The sequence below is a fragment of the Acanthaster planci genome, linkage group LG17 (assembly GCF_054643075.1).
Source record: "Acanthaster planci isolate LZ-2023a linkage group LG17, COTS_SCS, whole genome shotgun sequence".
NCBI lineage: Eukaryota > Metazoa > Echinodermata > Asteroidea > Valvatida > Acanthasteridae > Acanthaster > Acanthaster planci.
The window spans coordinates 13,339,961-13,355,894 of record NC_141793.1 but is presented as its reverse complement, the minus strand read 5'-3'; the positions used below and the strand labels follow the sequence as shown (position 1 = coordinate 13,355,894).

The 15,934-nt window shown below is 40.7% G+C and overlaps 2 protein-coding genes across 8 annotated transcripts in view; one reads left to right on the top strand and one right to left on the bottom strand.

Annotated features, from left to right (window-relative positions):
* Positions 1–15,934, bottom strand: part of LOC110973526 (dynein heavy chain domain-containing protein 1-like) — a 56,170-nt gene that overhangs the window by 12,193 nt on the left and 28,043 nt on the right. For 3 of the 6 annotated variants that reach the window (XM_087147930.1, XM_087147931.1, XM_087147932.1), the window contains 14 exons: positions 7,465–7,605; positions 7,029–7,138; positions 6,130–6,216; positions 4,802–4,892; positions 4,261–4,344; positions 4,020–4,079; positions 3,454–3,725; positions 2,915–2,993; positions 2,487–2,629; positions 1,858–2,125; positions 1,546–1,716; positions 1,263–1,423; positions 660–863; positions 221–391 (listed from right to left, as the gene is read on the bottom strand). In XM_087147930.1, coding sequence (XP_087004056.1) covers positions 221–391; positions 660–863; positions 1,263–1,423; positions 1,546–1,716; positions 1,858–2,125; positions 2,487–2,629; positions 2,915–2,993; positions 3,454–3,725; positions 4,020–4,079; positions 4,261–4,344; positions 4,802–4,892; positions 6,130–6,216; positions 7,029–7,138; positions 7,465–7,605 — 2,042 coding nt within the window. The remainder of the gene's footprint in view (positions 1–220; positions 392–659; positions 864–1,262; positions 1,424–1,545; positions 1,717–1,857; positions 2,126–2,486; positions 2,630–2,914; positions 2,994–3,453; positions 3,726–4,019; positions 4,080–4,260; positions 4,345–4,801; positions 4,893–6,129; positions 6,217–7,028; positions 7,139–7,464; positions 7,606–15,934) is intronic. The other 3 variants (XM_087147933.1, XM_087147934.1, XM_087147935.1) reach the window with 3 other exon arrangements.
* LOC110973374 (E3 ubiquitin-protein ligase TRIM45-like) lies at positions 9,037–15,913 on the top strand. 2 transcript variants are annotated; one of them, XM_022224161.2, is made up of 2 exons: positions 9,037–9,264; positions 10,714–15,913. In XM_022224161.2, exon 2 carries the CDS (start codon positions 10,794–10,796, stop codon positions 13,299–13,301), a length of 2,508 nt encoding a protein of 835 aa, XP_022079853.2. In that variant the 5' UTR covers positions 9,037–9,264; positions 10,714–10,793; the 3' UTR covers positions 13,302–15,913. The 2 variants fall into 2 exon arrangements, with proteins under 2 accessions (XP_022079853.2, XP_087004063.1); XM_087147937.1 differs by having other exon boundaries at positions 9,250–9,390.

The window sequence follows — 15,934 nt, the reverse complement described above, 5'->3', positions numbered from 1 at the left end:
ATCCCTGTTGAGCAGAAGCACCCAATAAAAGAGCCCTGTGGGTGGGCATGTTCATTTTGTTGGAAGAGATGCAACCGTAATGCGTGCATTTCATGATCGTTCATGAACCAGCGACGTTCATTCCCACCAAAAGAGCTTCTATTACCAAAAAATGTGTGCCCTCTCTTGGTCTGGCTTGGGGCTTACAGGAACCCTACCCATTCATCCCATCAGACCTCACCTCAGCATAGACAGCTTTACATTCCTCTACTTCTTGTAATCTCAGCTCAGCCATCTCCTCAGCTTGTTGATGGAGGGGTTTGAGTCTCTCCAATTCCTGATTAAACCCATCCATGGATTCAAAAGCCTCATTCAGAGCATCTAAGGCTCGCTCATACTTCAAAACAGTAGCCTGTGTGGAGGAAGGATAGACAGAAAATGGGTCCCATATAAAAGTCACCCTCTGGTGATGAAAAACAATTTCAAAAACAAGTCAGTCATACATTTATTGATGAAAAATACAAAACTGAGATTCCATGGAACTGAAACAAAAGACTCTTTTAATAAGGTGAACATTACAACCACCTGTTGTCAGCACATTTTGCTTCCACTTGATAGGAGTGAAGTATATGCAACAATGTATCTGTTTTTCACTTCAGTTGTCTTTATTTTTTGTTCACCTTCTCTTCTTTGGCAATCTTGCTGGACAGGTTTTTGAAGAGGTCAATGAACTCTATGTAAGTCAGCGGACTGAAGAATTTGAATGGTTTGCTGTGGAGTTGAGTGACAGCCTGCATGGCTGAGCGATGGATGTAAGCCATAGCGTGGCTGACGGCAGTCACTTGAGCTGAGGAGTTCAGAGTGGACCAAGGCACTCGGTAAGTCTGAGGACAGAAACAAATGATAAATGCCTAAACAAATGAGCAATTCCCAAGTCAATGTGAGGATTGGCTCATGTAGAAAAGAATCATAACAATAGATTATTCGAGTAAGCCCTGACCACTGCACACGTGGGTACTTAACACCAGCTCTGTGATTAGTCGGAAAACAATAGGGTGAGGCTTAATGGCTCTGTTCAGGTCTTCTGAGTGATTTTTATAGCATCATCAATGGCTGATGCATGAGATTTAAACTGTGTGAAAACACTGAGAACCAGAAACAAACCCATAAAGAAATCTGGGTGACCAAAAAATCAACCTTCACTGCGCATACTTATGGCAATTGATCACTTTTTTTATTTATCAACAAGCAATGCACTGATCATATACCATCCAAGGTTTTACCTTCCTAGTATAAGTATCCATTGTTGGTACCCTCAACCACTGCTCAGCGACGTTTACCAATGCCTCATGACTCCATGGCCGGTAGATATCCACACAGCAGCAGGTATTCAGCAAAGCAGGGAACCGGCTAAACCACTTATGCAGGGAGCTCAAACTACTATCTGAATATTAAAGTAATGAAATACACAAGGTCAAAGGGTGAATTTACATTGAAGGTCAAAGGTTATCCAAAAATTTTGCAACTATTTCAGATTACATAGAGCATCTACAAATCTACTAGTACCTTCACAGTCAATGCAAACCACCACATGAAGATTTGCTATGACCTTTCTGTAGAATCTCTCTAGTGCCATCTCCAAACGCTGGTTCCTGTGACCTGTGACCTTTGCCCCTGGAAGCATCTGGGAGGTAATGTTGTCAAGCTCCTCTTTAGTGTAGAGGTCTGGACAGGTACCTGGATGAAGAGCATTGGAGAGGTTTAGCAAAGGTCTGCAAGTGATCGACGTGCAAATGAACCTAGAGCAGAGTCAATGGCTTTGTGATGCACCTTCTGTCTGGCTGTTGGTCAAGCTGTCAGTCTATCTGACAATCTTACCTTCTAGCATGACAGCACAAACATCCTGCAAGCATTTCTCTCCATAACTTCCCCTGACTGACAGTACAGCTGGTTTGCCCATCAATCCAGCCACCTGACTGGCTTTCTTGATCTTGTCACGGAGGATAGCTGGGTTATCCCCTGCAGCCTGGCTCATTGTACCATCAAAGAACTTACAGCGGGCAGCAAACGCTGCAACACGGGTGAGAGGGGAACGAGCCATGCCGTAGGTCAAACCAATCAGAAGGGCATTGGCTCCTTGAGTGGCCTGGAAGAACAAAGTCAAGAAAGTTGGTTAGAAGATTAAATTTGAAGGCAGAAAATGAGAGAAAGAAGGAAAAAGGAAAGTATAGTTCACAGGCAGTTTGTGAAGCAAGTTTACATACTTTGAGGACAGGTTGGTTAATTTAAATAAAGATAAGATGGAAGTTTTCTGGAGATTTTTCACAGTTTCAAAGAACTTCCAGACTTATGAAAAACTGATCCCAAACGAATAAAGGTTGAATTACAGAAAGTGTCATTAGCTCCTGCAAAGAAGCATAGGCAATAAATGTGTCAGTGAGAAATTTCAAGACTTCACAGTTGTCTGGACTGAACGAAGGAAAGACAAGGGAACAGAAATAACTTACAAAGACTCTGGTGAGTTTAGCAACATGTCTCATGGCCTCCTTGAAGAAGACTAACTCCATCCTCTGGGTAGCTGTGCTGTTGTATTGCATGAGAATCCGCTGTAATCCCTCAAAAAGCTGTGACTCAGAGTACTCAACGTAACCTGCTCAACAAAAACAGAAAGAATCCTTTAAATCTCCTGACTGTTGCTAATAGAGAAATGTATACTTGGTTTGATATTGGCATGACAATGAAAGAATTAACAAGATGGCAAATTTGCATAAGTGGCATGTCCAGAGAAATTCATAGGGAAACAGGTCAGCCATGGTCCTTCCAACTTTTCAGCTCATAGTTATGTGATGTGGACTAGGATGATGCAACATATTATTGTATATTATATAGTTGCAAACTGATGTTTCAGTCTGCCACCCTTACAAATCACTATTACCTCGTTCAGTGTCCCGTTGGCCAGAGATGATGTATTTAGCAAACACAATGTCACACAGGTTCTCTCCTGGCTTTTGAATCTATCAAAGTAATAGCAGATCACACTGGAGTTAATATGCATGTAAATAGATGCATATGGGGCAGCGCGGACATCCAGGATTCTCCCAAAATGACAGGTACTGCGCCGGTGAAAACAGCAACCATGGTGACGTACGCACGCACCAGCCAGTCCAAGGATCAGGTTATACAATCTTTTCTTTGATCAGTGCTTACAAGCAGGCTCGTTGCGGTTGTTTTCTTCAGCACGATATGGTCGCTACCCATAATTTTGTGAAACTCCCGGATGTCCAAGTTGCCTTATAGGTATATACAAAGAAATCCTTTAAACAACCTGCCTGAAGACAGCATCCCTCACTGAACTACAACAGTTAAGAAAATTGAAAAAACAGTACAGGCAAAAGATCCTGTCAAAAGTTAATCATTGGATCAATCAATTAACAGCCTAGAATACACCAAAATGACACCTGCTATGTCTCTTACCTGATCCATGGTTAACAGTGGCCCGCGGTATCTCTCCACCAGTGAGTCTGTAACCGGTCCAATCTGGAAGGTCACCCCCCTGCTACGTCCCTTGGTACCCAGCCTGGCTGCATCCCCCTCACGGCGTTTGGACTGACCATCCTTAATAGCTGGAGTTAAGACTTTGGGTTGACTGGACTTAGGAGGAGGGGTTGGCTGGTGGGTGGTGATGACTGGAGGGGTAGATGGTTTTGGTCGGGATTCCTCGTTAGCTGGGGCATCGTTGATTTCACCTACATTGTGAAGCACAAAGTTTTAAAAAGTCCTCAAAATGGATGACTGTCCATGGTTTCAATTTTCATCACTACCTTAATTGAGTTAATCACAAGTCCTTACAACAAATTATGCCGTTTATTCTCTTATCACAACAGAGCAGACTCAAATGAAATGTGACAAAGTCTTTGCTCCGTCCATGTTCATCCTTGACCAAACTTCCACAGCAATGCTTCAATAGTCTTGAGGTTCACAACAATTAGTTTGAATATGACTTCAAACTATCTTAGTGCCCTTATGAAGAGAACACACACCTGTTCCTGTGGGTGGTTTGTCTACTTCTTCTGAGATGCTCTGTTCAGTCAATGTGCTTCCTATAAGAGAAAGAACAAACAGAACTGGTAATTTTTGCAAGTCATGAAAGTCATGATTGTTGTGCACAAGCAACACCACCGCATACATAAACACAAACAGAGAGTGAGACCAATGAACAAACTGAAGTGGAAACTAAAACAACATAGAACACAGTCAACACAGCGGCACTAGCACACCAACCTGCAGAGGACTGTAATGATGGTGTGGCAGATGTAATGTCCCTCTCTGAATCAACGTCCCCTTCCTCTGTCAGAGAGGCGGTGCCTGTGAACATACATACACGAGTGCAAATAGAGTGGAGTGCAATCAAAGAGTAGAGGGTACACTATTCAATGCCACATCAAACCGAGTAGACAAGGTTTCACAACAAACTGAGAAGGAAACATTATGTGTTGAAGAAAATCAATCTGTAACAAAAATTAAAGTTCAAAAACTTTCTCAATTTCAAACATCAACTTTTTCCAATTCTTAAGTTAAGAATTCCACACATAGACCGGAAATAATAACATTTTTATCTCCAATATTACCGCTGTGACAAACCACACACTAAAACATGAAACCTTGTGACATTATCAACTTGCCAACTACATTGTATGTCCTTTCTGGAACTCTTTTTAGTTAGGGTTTTCTATACTTCCATTGCCAATGAAGATGACACTGAACACTGACAGGGCACTTCATGACATACATATTCAAGCAAGTTTGAAGCAAATGATCATACCTCTTGCTGCTGATGACAATCCAGTGATATCTCTACTAGGGACAGGAGTAAGTCCTGGCTCATCAACGTCATCAGAGGCTAAGCTAGATGCCTAGTGGAGGAAAATGAAGAACATTGTAAGGCAGAGCACCGGTCAAGGATAGCAAAACAAAATCGGAACCCCAGAGGATGACACTGGCTGACTAGGAAACAATTTCAACTGTGTAAGGAATACAGACCCTGTATCTAAGGTTCGTGTATCCTCACTGAAATATATCTCCATTAATACATTTTTCAAAAACTCTCGATTTTCAATCTTACAAATGTTCCAAAAAATCTCAAAGCCATAAAACAGTTACTGACAAGAAAATGTTAAGCACAGCCCTTGATGAAATCCAACACCATATATACCACAGTTAGTTTTTTTATTTTTGAGATCTACTCTATTGTAATGAAAACATATAAACCAAGCAAATCAACACAAAGCACAAGAACAAAAGACAACAAGGAAGCCACAAAACATGCACATGGCATCAGTGTGCAGTTATTGTTTGGTATTCAGAAAGGGAAAGCTGAACAAAGGGGAAATTAGTAGCAAGGATCTGACCAAACTGATGAGGAATATACAAGTTTTAGAAACTCAAAGATGGAGTTCAAAGGAGTTAAAAAAATATACTGTCATTCTTAAGAGTATTTTCAATTACAGATTAACATACAGAAGTTGGTTTTAATAGTTTTAAAACTGGCCAAATTTCTCAAAAACAAAATGCAGAAACACAGTCAATTTTATAATTCTACAGAAAAATAAGCAATAATTCTTTACTCAATTTCAAGCTGAAGTTTTATGATGGGCATTTAAAAAAGATTCTAAAATTAGGCAGAACTTTGAATTACTGAACTCCGAAATCAAAGATTATTTCAAAAGGAAAGGTATGTTTCTCAAAGATATTATCTGAGAAAAACATTCAAAGGAGTATTAGCTTGTTACATACATGTACATGTATGTACATGTCGTTCTGTTGTATGTAAAAGTATTTGAATATCAAATATATAAATATCTCTCAGATATCTGCAGAAGTATCAAAGTTTGCCACATCACAAAATACATGCAACTGCTACCAGGCATTTAGTTTGTCACAGGAAGTTTCCAAATCAGTGCACCACTCATGGCCATCAAGCATGAAGTATGATTCTAGGCTGCCACTGATGGTTATGCCATTTGAATTCAAACAATAAAGCTTTCTATACAGAGTTAAGCCACAACACACCAACCCATGGAGCGATGATGTCATCAAGATGTCAATGCAAAAAGGTCCTAATTATTTTTGTTTTTTAATACAGAAACTCACAAAGCTACAAGGAGTGGGTGGCAGAGAACCACACCCTGGTGATGGGGAAAGAAAGAGAGGCGAACTGCTCCCTGGACTGTCCAAATACTGCGATGTCATAGGAAGGAAAACAGGTTACAAAAACAGCAACACTTTGCAATATTATATTTATACTGCCTAAATCTTTACCAATCTATATGACCATGCGTTCAGAATCAATAAGGTGACTATACAGAGACTAAAATCTAAGTCTAAGGTTTCCAATTAAAGTTAAAGCATGTAAAATGATATAAACAAAACCCAACTTCAGTCTGATAACGTGTAATATGCCAAACAGCCTTATTCCAACCAATTCCAGCCAGTATGCTGTGCTCTTGATCTTCGAATTAATAAATCAGCTGCTGAAAGGAAGCTCTCTTGAAGAAAATTATCACAAATTGAAAAAGGCAAAGAGATGGCACACAACTATACTGTGGAGAGACTGTTAAAAAGAATCTAAAACTTGGTCCTAACCTTGGAGACTATTATCACAAAAGAACGAAATGCATGCAATTACATGAAAAGAGAAACAAACTTGAAAAGAGGAAGAGTAGATCAAATGTAAAAATATTTTCCTGAAAGGCCAGAGTTAAAAGAGCTTCATGCACAATAAAACTGTTTAAGAAGAGACTGAATTCACTCAAAGAATCTAAAGTACACTGACAGACTCTTCATGGCTGTAAGCTAGAAGTAAGACATCACTTGTAAATCAATACTTAGGTGTGAACAAGTTTCAGTCAACTGTGTCTTTTACTAAGGGTTTTGCAGCATCCTGCAGCTTGTACTGTATGGCAACCACTTCCTCTCCACATTTAAACTGATTTCTATAGATCCATCTATCTATCCCACTCCTGCCACCAAATCCAAGCAATCCAACCTACCTGGAATGATTCAGCATTGTTGACTGGTGTGAGTGTTCGTGGTTTTTCCTCTCCAGTACAAAACCGTCTCTCCACAATCTGCTCCAGTAGTTTACTGAACCAGGATTCATCTGGAAAACAAAGTGTGAATACATCATTCATTCTACATGTATTCAATAACTATGGTTTTTTATGCATTAACTTGACACCATTGTCTGTAACATCAACTGTCTAATTAATGAAATTGGTACACGCCAGAATACAACAGCTACTGAGTTATGGAAGTAAAATGTGAGTAGAAGATACTCTGGCAAAAAGATTCCTATTAAAACTCACAATATGATGACTGGGTGGCTCATATTGTAGGAAGAATCACTTTAAAGAGATTGGGGCATTCACAACCAAATTATAAAGGCAAAGAATTGATAGGGATATGAAGTTTGTCTCCCTGACTCACCCTCCTTTGAGACAACCCTATCATAATAGGTCCTAGTAGCTTCATGACACCAGAGTCTGACCACTGTTCTCATCATAGGTGGGGCAGCATTCACTGCCTGGCCGTTGGTTGCCTTGGCAATGACTCGCCGACCTCTGCCAGCTGAAAATAAGTGATCGAGAAATCATTTCAGGGAGACCCCATTGTATTTGATGAGGAAAGGACAAGCACCACTGAGCTGGAAGAACAAAAAGATTTTCAGGAAATATAACTCCAGCATCGCATTGTTGCAGTTACCCCTCGTCGAGTATCTCCTGAGACAAGTTGCTAAAAACAGAACAGGGTTATAAGCATAAAAAAGATTTTACGCTGCAAGATGTACCTTGTACTAGCCAAGTCTCAAAGTTCAAGAAACTGGGCACAATCACTGAGTCATATTGCAAGATTTCAAATTAATTAAAAAAATCACAAAACTGTTTCTACTCTATAGTGTGTCACTATAACACATACAGTCAACAGCCTGGAAATTGTTGCTTTCGTAAACAAACCTGTAATAAAGTGATGATGCGCCTTGAACAACCAGCAGGGTGGATACGTGCGCAATATCAGGCTGCATTCAAATCTCTTGTCTAGAGCTAGGTCTAGGTCTTGGCTCCATTGGAAATACATGGAGATCCGTAGACAATAGACCTAGCCGTAGCTCTGGAAGCATGTTTCAGACATGGCCTAAATCTGAATTATTATTATTATTACTAATAAAGTGGCACACTTGCAATGTCCTTGCGGGATAAGATGATAAGCATGTAAATCTGTGAAATGTTGGAAGGGAAAATTTATTCTAAGGAGTGAGGTAAATAAACAGTGTCTAGACAAAGTAGTTGCACAACTCATGTCATACTTCCACAACATGATTGATTGTATCTTACACAATCAAATGAGACAAACATGATCATTGTAGTATTTAGAAAGAGTGTTTTCATCCTCCGTGGCTCAGGTACATGTATCAATTATATCATGAAGGACTTCCACCATGATTGCTGTACAGCCAGTGACAACAGGTCAAACTACAGCATCTGAAGTTTACTAACCTCATGTTATTCCACCTGTCAATAAAATATCAGACTTTGACTGGCAAATGATTTGGTGGTCTGTGCAACCATGGTGCAACAGGCATCTGAAGTTGATTGTGTGGAACCATGGAAACCTACAATGGATGTTCAGTAAGAATGCACACACACTTGCATAGGAAGTGAATGCCTGACCCCTCCGCCTCACCCTACTGTACTTTAGGCATGAATAGTTGTGCACACATATACTGTAATATGCACATGTACAGTAGATGTACACAGTATTTACACATAGACTTGATCCAGTCCTTCAGCATTTGAATAACAACTGATTAAGAGTTCACTCACAGTCCCAACAGGCTTTTCTTTTAATTTTCAAACCCTGTTACCAGTACCACATGTTCCCAATTTAGGAGTTTCCCTTCACCAACACTTTTCCTAGGTTTGAAGGTTTAATGTAATCAGCATCCATATTGACTTGAACAAGTCTAATGCAATCCAGGCTTTATCATTGTGTATGCATGAGTGAAGATCAAGGATCACTTATGGTGCGCCACACAACCAGACAGCTCCACCACTCCAGTGTAGGATTGAGGAAGAACCCAGTTGGGGATTGCGTTACTTGGAAATTTCCTGAATTGTGTCCTGAGATAGTGATGGTGCATGTAGGGCTTGCTGGGGGATAAAACAGACTGGTGATTCCTGTGACTGAGTTGTCATGGTTGATCTGGGACCAGGACGGAAAACAGCAATGGTAAGGGAAACCACTGCTCAATCAACTTGAATTCCTTGGTCAGGACTCTTCATAACCAAAATGGTATTGGATTACCTGAGTGTACTGGAAATGGAAGTGAAACTGATGGTGTTTATTCTGCCTACTGTGAGTGGCTTAGGATAACTTGAGAAATTATTTGCTCTATATGCAAGAGCACCAATACACATTAAGATTAGTGGAAAGAATTCTGTATACATGTATGGATGCCACTTGACACCCTGTGCACAAACCCTACATGTATGAGACTGATCTGACAAATTCTGCGTGTTTTCTCACTAAACGACTTGGTATTTTCCCTCCTAAATTGAACTTTTTGCTTTCTGATGGCTAATACATGTAAGTAACTGTTGGGAATAATTACTGGTGTCCGTGTATATACATGTACATGTAATATGGAATTCTTCCCAAGGTTATGGGAGTTATGGGAGTTATCTGCCTGTTATTCTGTCACACCTGTGTGAGTCAAACCATGCAAATATTTTGTTACAAATGCCAGCCTCACCAGTTACAGCCGTGACACTTCATGGTTTACTGGCCTTCTAGCGACAGATATTAACTGAATTAAAATGGAACTCTGATTAATTGGACTTTCATTTTCATTTTAAAATTACATGTAATTTTATTAACCCTTACAGTCCTGAACCTTCCAATTTAAATATTACACCCTAGGGAGTTACGCTCATTCTGTGTAGCCAAAAGTCAAGCTTTCATTTTGATTAATAATAAAAATTAACACCAAACTCGTAAAGGAAGTTTTTAAAAAGTGAATCCGCATCTTGCTATTTTTTAGTTCAATTTGGTTAAAATCTTGCATTAATCACCACAGACTACATTCTATGAAAGAAGATCACCAATGATGAAGGGTACATGAACAGTGATAGAAACGTTTTCACTCTAGAAAAATGGATGCGTCCAATGAGTGTCAGCTGCATTGGTTTGGTGAAGTAGCTTGTTGTGTTAATACTTGACAGTAGGGGGCCCTACCATCTGTGATGACTACGTGGGAGCAAACAATAAAAAATGAGACCAATTATTGATTAGTTGATCATTTAGACATCTGATATACAATGTACATGTATAGTGTACCGTGTAACTCTACTCATATCAGCCTTGCAGTGGGACATTGTTTAAAAAGGAAAAAAAATTGTAGTTGAATTTTTAGATTGTAATGGTAAAGCATTTTAGAGACTGAGAAGGTGTCAATATGCACTTCAATATTGTTAGATGCAATGCCACAAAAAATTGAATGTATTAATAATGTCAATAATGTTAATAATAAATTACTAATACATGTACATGTAATTCTGACAGAAAGTATACAAGTGAAATTTGTCAATGGTACAGAATTATAGAGGTTCACATTCATGTCAGATGCACCTTTACAGAACTTGGTTTCCTTTCTTTCTTTTTTTTGTTAACACCATGCAGATTGAGAACCATAAACCCAAGGAACTCTAGTTATTACATCATCTTGGATTGAGATCACTGCATCGCCAAGAGTAGCAGCCATGGAGAATGGATTGACAACCTCTTCAACCCTGCACAGCACCCGCCAACAATTCCGTCAGAAGTTTCTATCCTGTCCTCGTTGCCGACAGCCCTATGATGACCAGACCAGGGTTCCCAAGAGCCTACCTTGTCTCCATACTCTCTGCATCCACTGCTTGTCATCCTTCGTCAATGGCAGGACAGAGTTTCCCTGTCCACTCTGCCATGTGTCCACTCGCATCCCGTCCAGCGGCATGTCTTCCTTCCCAACCAACTTCAACGTCAAGAAGCTACGGGAGTATTTGGCCATGGATGAGATCCCCGACAGTAAGTTTGGTGGCGCTTTTGTCTGTGAAGGCTGTGACAAGCACGAGAGGGCACTTGTCTGCTGTGCCAACTGCGTACGCTACCTATGCAGGGAGTGTTTGATTACTCATCAATATGCCAACGGCTTCCATGACCACCACGTCAATGTCCTTACAGATCTGACTGATGATCAGGAAGCACAGCTTCAGCGACGTCGCCTGTTCTGTTCAATCCACAACCGCCAGGCACTGACTCTATTCTGTGAGAAATGCAACGTAGCCGTCTGTCAGGTGTGCTCCAATCTATCCCACATTGACAACGGACACCGGCTGGTAGATCTGGGGTCTGTGATTGATGATCAGCGGCGTGAGCTGGGTCACCTGATGGGTAAGTGTCTCATGCAACAGAAGCCTCTTGAGACACTCCTTGGGAATATCATCACAGAGATGGGGAAGCTGACAGCCAATGCGAAGATGACTGACAAGGACATTCGTGACTTCTTTGCTGAGAGGCGGCGTGACTTGGACAAGCGTGAGGAGGACTTGATTAAGGCAACTTGGACCGTACATGATAAGATGGCATCCGCCTTGAAGGAGCAGAAGGATGCTGCCGAGACAACACTGGCTGCCATCATGGCTACAGGGGAGTTCACAGAGACAGCCATTCTAAATCGTAACCCTGTTGAGACTGCTCGAGCATGGCAGAAGCTGAAACCGACCCTGACTGAGATTAACAATCGAATCTTCCACTCCAAGCCAGTTGCAAACAGTCTGATTGAATTCCGTTACCAGCACAATGCAGCTGAGATGCAGTACCAGCTCAGCCTACGAGAACTTGGAAAGATCTACACCAACAAAATCGCCCCTTTCCAGACTGAACTGAAAGTGTACCCTGCTTTTGTGGACCAGGAGTGCAAAGTGGGCCTTGCAACGGTAAACCTTGATGGGGAAAAAAGTACACAGGGCGGTGCCCTTGTGCAAGCAGAGCTCAAATCTCCAGAGGGGAGCCCAATGACCTGTGACCTGCAAGACAACATGGATGGAAGCTATCACATCGTGTACTCCCCAACTACGGCAGGGTACCACGAAATGCTGATATCCGTGTCCAAGGAACCGATGCATAATGAACCAATCAGAATTCTTGTCTTGGAGTTGCACACTGATATCCAACCTGGCATTGTCAGTGAGGACTGTGTGATTCGCTTGCATGCAACTGACGGCAAAGGTAATCCAGAACCCATCCCCAAAGAAATGAACATTGATATCTGCTTAAGGGATCCGATGACCTACGAAACAGAAACAGAGGAACAATTTGTAGATGATGGTTCCTATGAGATCAAGTTCCTTCCAAGAATCGTTGGAGATCATTATCTGATTATCTCCCTTGATGGCACACCTCTGCGAGGTCCCTGCCTTGTCGTCTCTGTGCACAAAGTCTTTGAATGCATCTCTAAGGATGAGGAGATTCTTCTTGAGGATGTGTCTGGTATTGCCATTTGTTCCAAGGGAAATATTTACCTTGCAGATACCTTCAAGAACCAAGAAATTGTGAAACTAGATGGTGATGGAATGTTCTTGGATACATTCAATGTCTCTTACAAGAACTACGCCTTGTTGACCATTGACCTGGAGGACAAACTGACGCTGTTCTTCTTGAATCGCAAGTGTGTCTCAACCTACAGCACAGATGGAAAGTTTGTACGCCGCTTCCAGGCCAACGAAGTCAAGAACATCACTAGTATTGCTGTCAACTCGCGTGGAGACACACTACTCCTGGACTGCGTGGAGTGCTGCGTCTTCATGTTTGATGAGAAGGGTTTCCAGATCCAGAGGATTGGCAGCCAGGGATGTGGTAGAGGCCAGCTCAACTTCCCCATTAGTCTGTGCGTGGACAAGTTCAACAACATGTACATCAGCGACAAGGGCAACCAGTGTGTGGTCCGTGTCAACCAGGATGGTAAGTACTTGAAACAATTTGGTGACCGGGACAGCCTTATGCATCCAGGCTCCGTTTGTGTCACCAAGGACGGTTACCTCCTGGTTCATGATGAGAGATTGGCACAGGTTGTACATGTCTTCACCCACCGATCTAGTGACATTGTCCGATCAGTGGAAGTGCACGGAATTGTTGGATTCCAAGAAGCCATGGCAATCACGACAGATGGCTGCTTCATCAAGGTTGATCACAAGGGAAACTGTCTCAGAAAATACAGCTTCAGATAAGGAATCTTGATGCCTCATCTTGTGAATCACAATGTAGTGAGTTGGCAGTAAAAGAGCCAATGGTAAATTGAACAGCAAAGTAATAAGAAATATCTGAAAGTTCCTCATCCTGGACGTGCTTCAATCATTTTGTAAACAATATGTACGGTTTACAGCGTTCCAAGAAATAATTGTATTTATGTTAAATGTAGTAGTATGGTTCCTTGTATTGTCAGTAACAGTGTACTACTCAGTACTAGATTGTTCTATTGATCAGTTTTCAAAAGAAGTGAAAGAAAAATAAAAGGAAATAATTTCTATGTTAAATATTCTGTAAAGCATGTGCAAAAGCGAGAGAAATAACCGCTCTTCCAAAGACCAAAGAGGTTTTGAAGTGCATTAAACTTTGTAATACATGTAATTGATGTGTGAAGTCTGTATCTCCAGAGGGGATAATTTTAAAAAAATTTAAAAATCAGAAAAAAAGCAGCGAGAGATTGGAAGGTGACTTATGATTGTGCCAGCAAAAACAGTCATCAATCACTCAGACAGCCCCCCATGTATGCCAGTACAGTACATGTATAAATCTATACGCCTACTGTACGTACATGTACATGTACACAGAATGCATGCAAAGCAGACAATACCACAGTACATGTAAGTTGTATGCAGTAAAACTATGAAGCATAAATATGGCCAGGAAATTAATGGTCCGTGTCGGGGCCCTGGGTGGTCGGATTATTGCCAGTGTCAGGCGACATCTGACAGTACCATTGTGTGCAGTGGGTGAGATTAACACAGTCTGTTGAGTGTGGGCCACGTACACCACAGACACTGTGCCAGCTTTGTACACGTATGTGCTTCATCAGACATTGCACAGTGAATAAATTTGTGACATCGTGGAATTTTTGATTTTCTTTTGTATGAGGGAATTGAGTGTGCGTTTGTAAAGCCTTTATATCCGTGCTTAAAAAGAAAAAAGGAAAAACGGTGTAAAAAGGGACAAATTAATATATCATCAAGAAATATTACTGATTAACAAGGCAACTGTATTGATCATTTACATGTACATAGCATGAATTTCATAGTCTGAGTGGCATGTCTGTACATATTTATGAATTTCAGGGCTAGTATGTATGTGTATATCATGAAATCTGCTGTAAGCACTATTTATTTTTTCCAAGTTGGATCTAGCTTGTATAAAACTTCCTCCATGACAAAACTAATGTTCATTATTTTTGTATTTCGTCTCATACAGGTGCATGTAGATAATGTAATAGCCACAATGGACAAAAAATGAACTAGTAGATTAGAATGCACTCTACTCGTTAAAGAGTTCAAATGTTAATTTGAATGCAAGTTGGTGTATACTGCATTCCTAGGTACCAGCACCATTTTGCCTCCAGGATAGAAGTCCACAAGGACACTTTGACAGGGGCCCATGTACATGTAGGTCATACCATGTGTGTGTTCCCTGTGTGTGCTATCAAGCATCAGTGCATTGACACTGTGACAATGTGAAATGAAACAAAGTCCCAAAAGTATGCGCCCCACAAGCAGGCTTTGGATAGCCAATCTTGAAGGGCCCTTGATGTAATCCCAGGATATATTCAAGTAGATGTACATGTAGAGTTTTCATTTCGATAACTTCCATTTTGGGGGGGGGGTTTACTCGTATGTGTACAAGTAATTTTCTGATACTCGTCAAATACAAACATAATACAGAAAATTGGATGTTCGAACTCATTCTGTGAACACGGTCCCACTGTACCAGGTTTTAATGCTGGGGATAGAGTAGGAAAAAAGAGGTGAAGCAGGTGGCCAGTGAGCTATGGTGGGGGGGTGTACATGTACTCGTAACCTTTATAAGGTGACCAAACAAAATTGTATAAAAACTTGATGTCAGTACATTGTACACCAGTGGGAATGGTCATGTTCATGAACACATCTTCTAATCAATGATATTAAATGTTTTATTATGACCATTTACATTTCTATAAATGTTGATCCTTAATGCTATGTACCAGAGTGTGGCATGTAAGCACTTTGCAGCACGGCAATATACAAAGTCACTTGGTAGTGTTTACAAAATCTGCTTTGAAAAATACCATCTGTTTAAGAAATCTCAGAAACTGATAATTTGAATGTGGACCATTACCACACGAACAGGTTTACCAACAACACAGTTATCTACCGGTATTTCTGTCAATACAATACACGAATAGCTCAAATGACCCTTTGTAAAAACAATGTTAAATGTCACAATATTGGACAATCAAAGCAAGGAATGCATGTGGCACACATAACCCTCTCTACATGTACGTACATTGTACCATGACATGCATGAACGAATCATCCAAGACAGTGTTTATGTACCCCGTATATCGAACCCTGACAGCCTAATCCATTTCAGCAAGATTCCATGACCAACTTTAGAATTCAGTAAGTTGGACACTGTTCATTGATTATAAATATAAAAACACCCAAACAAACAAATCTAATGTTCGTATTGCATGAACTTGACTTTGTAGCTCTCTGACCAAGCAAAAAACGACTCAATATTGTATACATATATGTATCATTATTGTACTGCATGCAACGTGAATTAAACACTGAATTACTATCACAAGGAAGGGTGAGTGGTGATCTTTTTC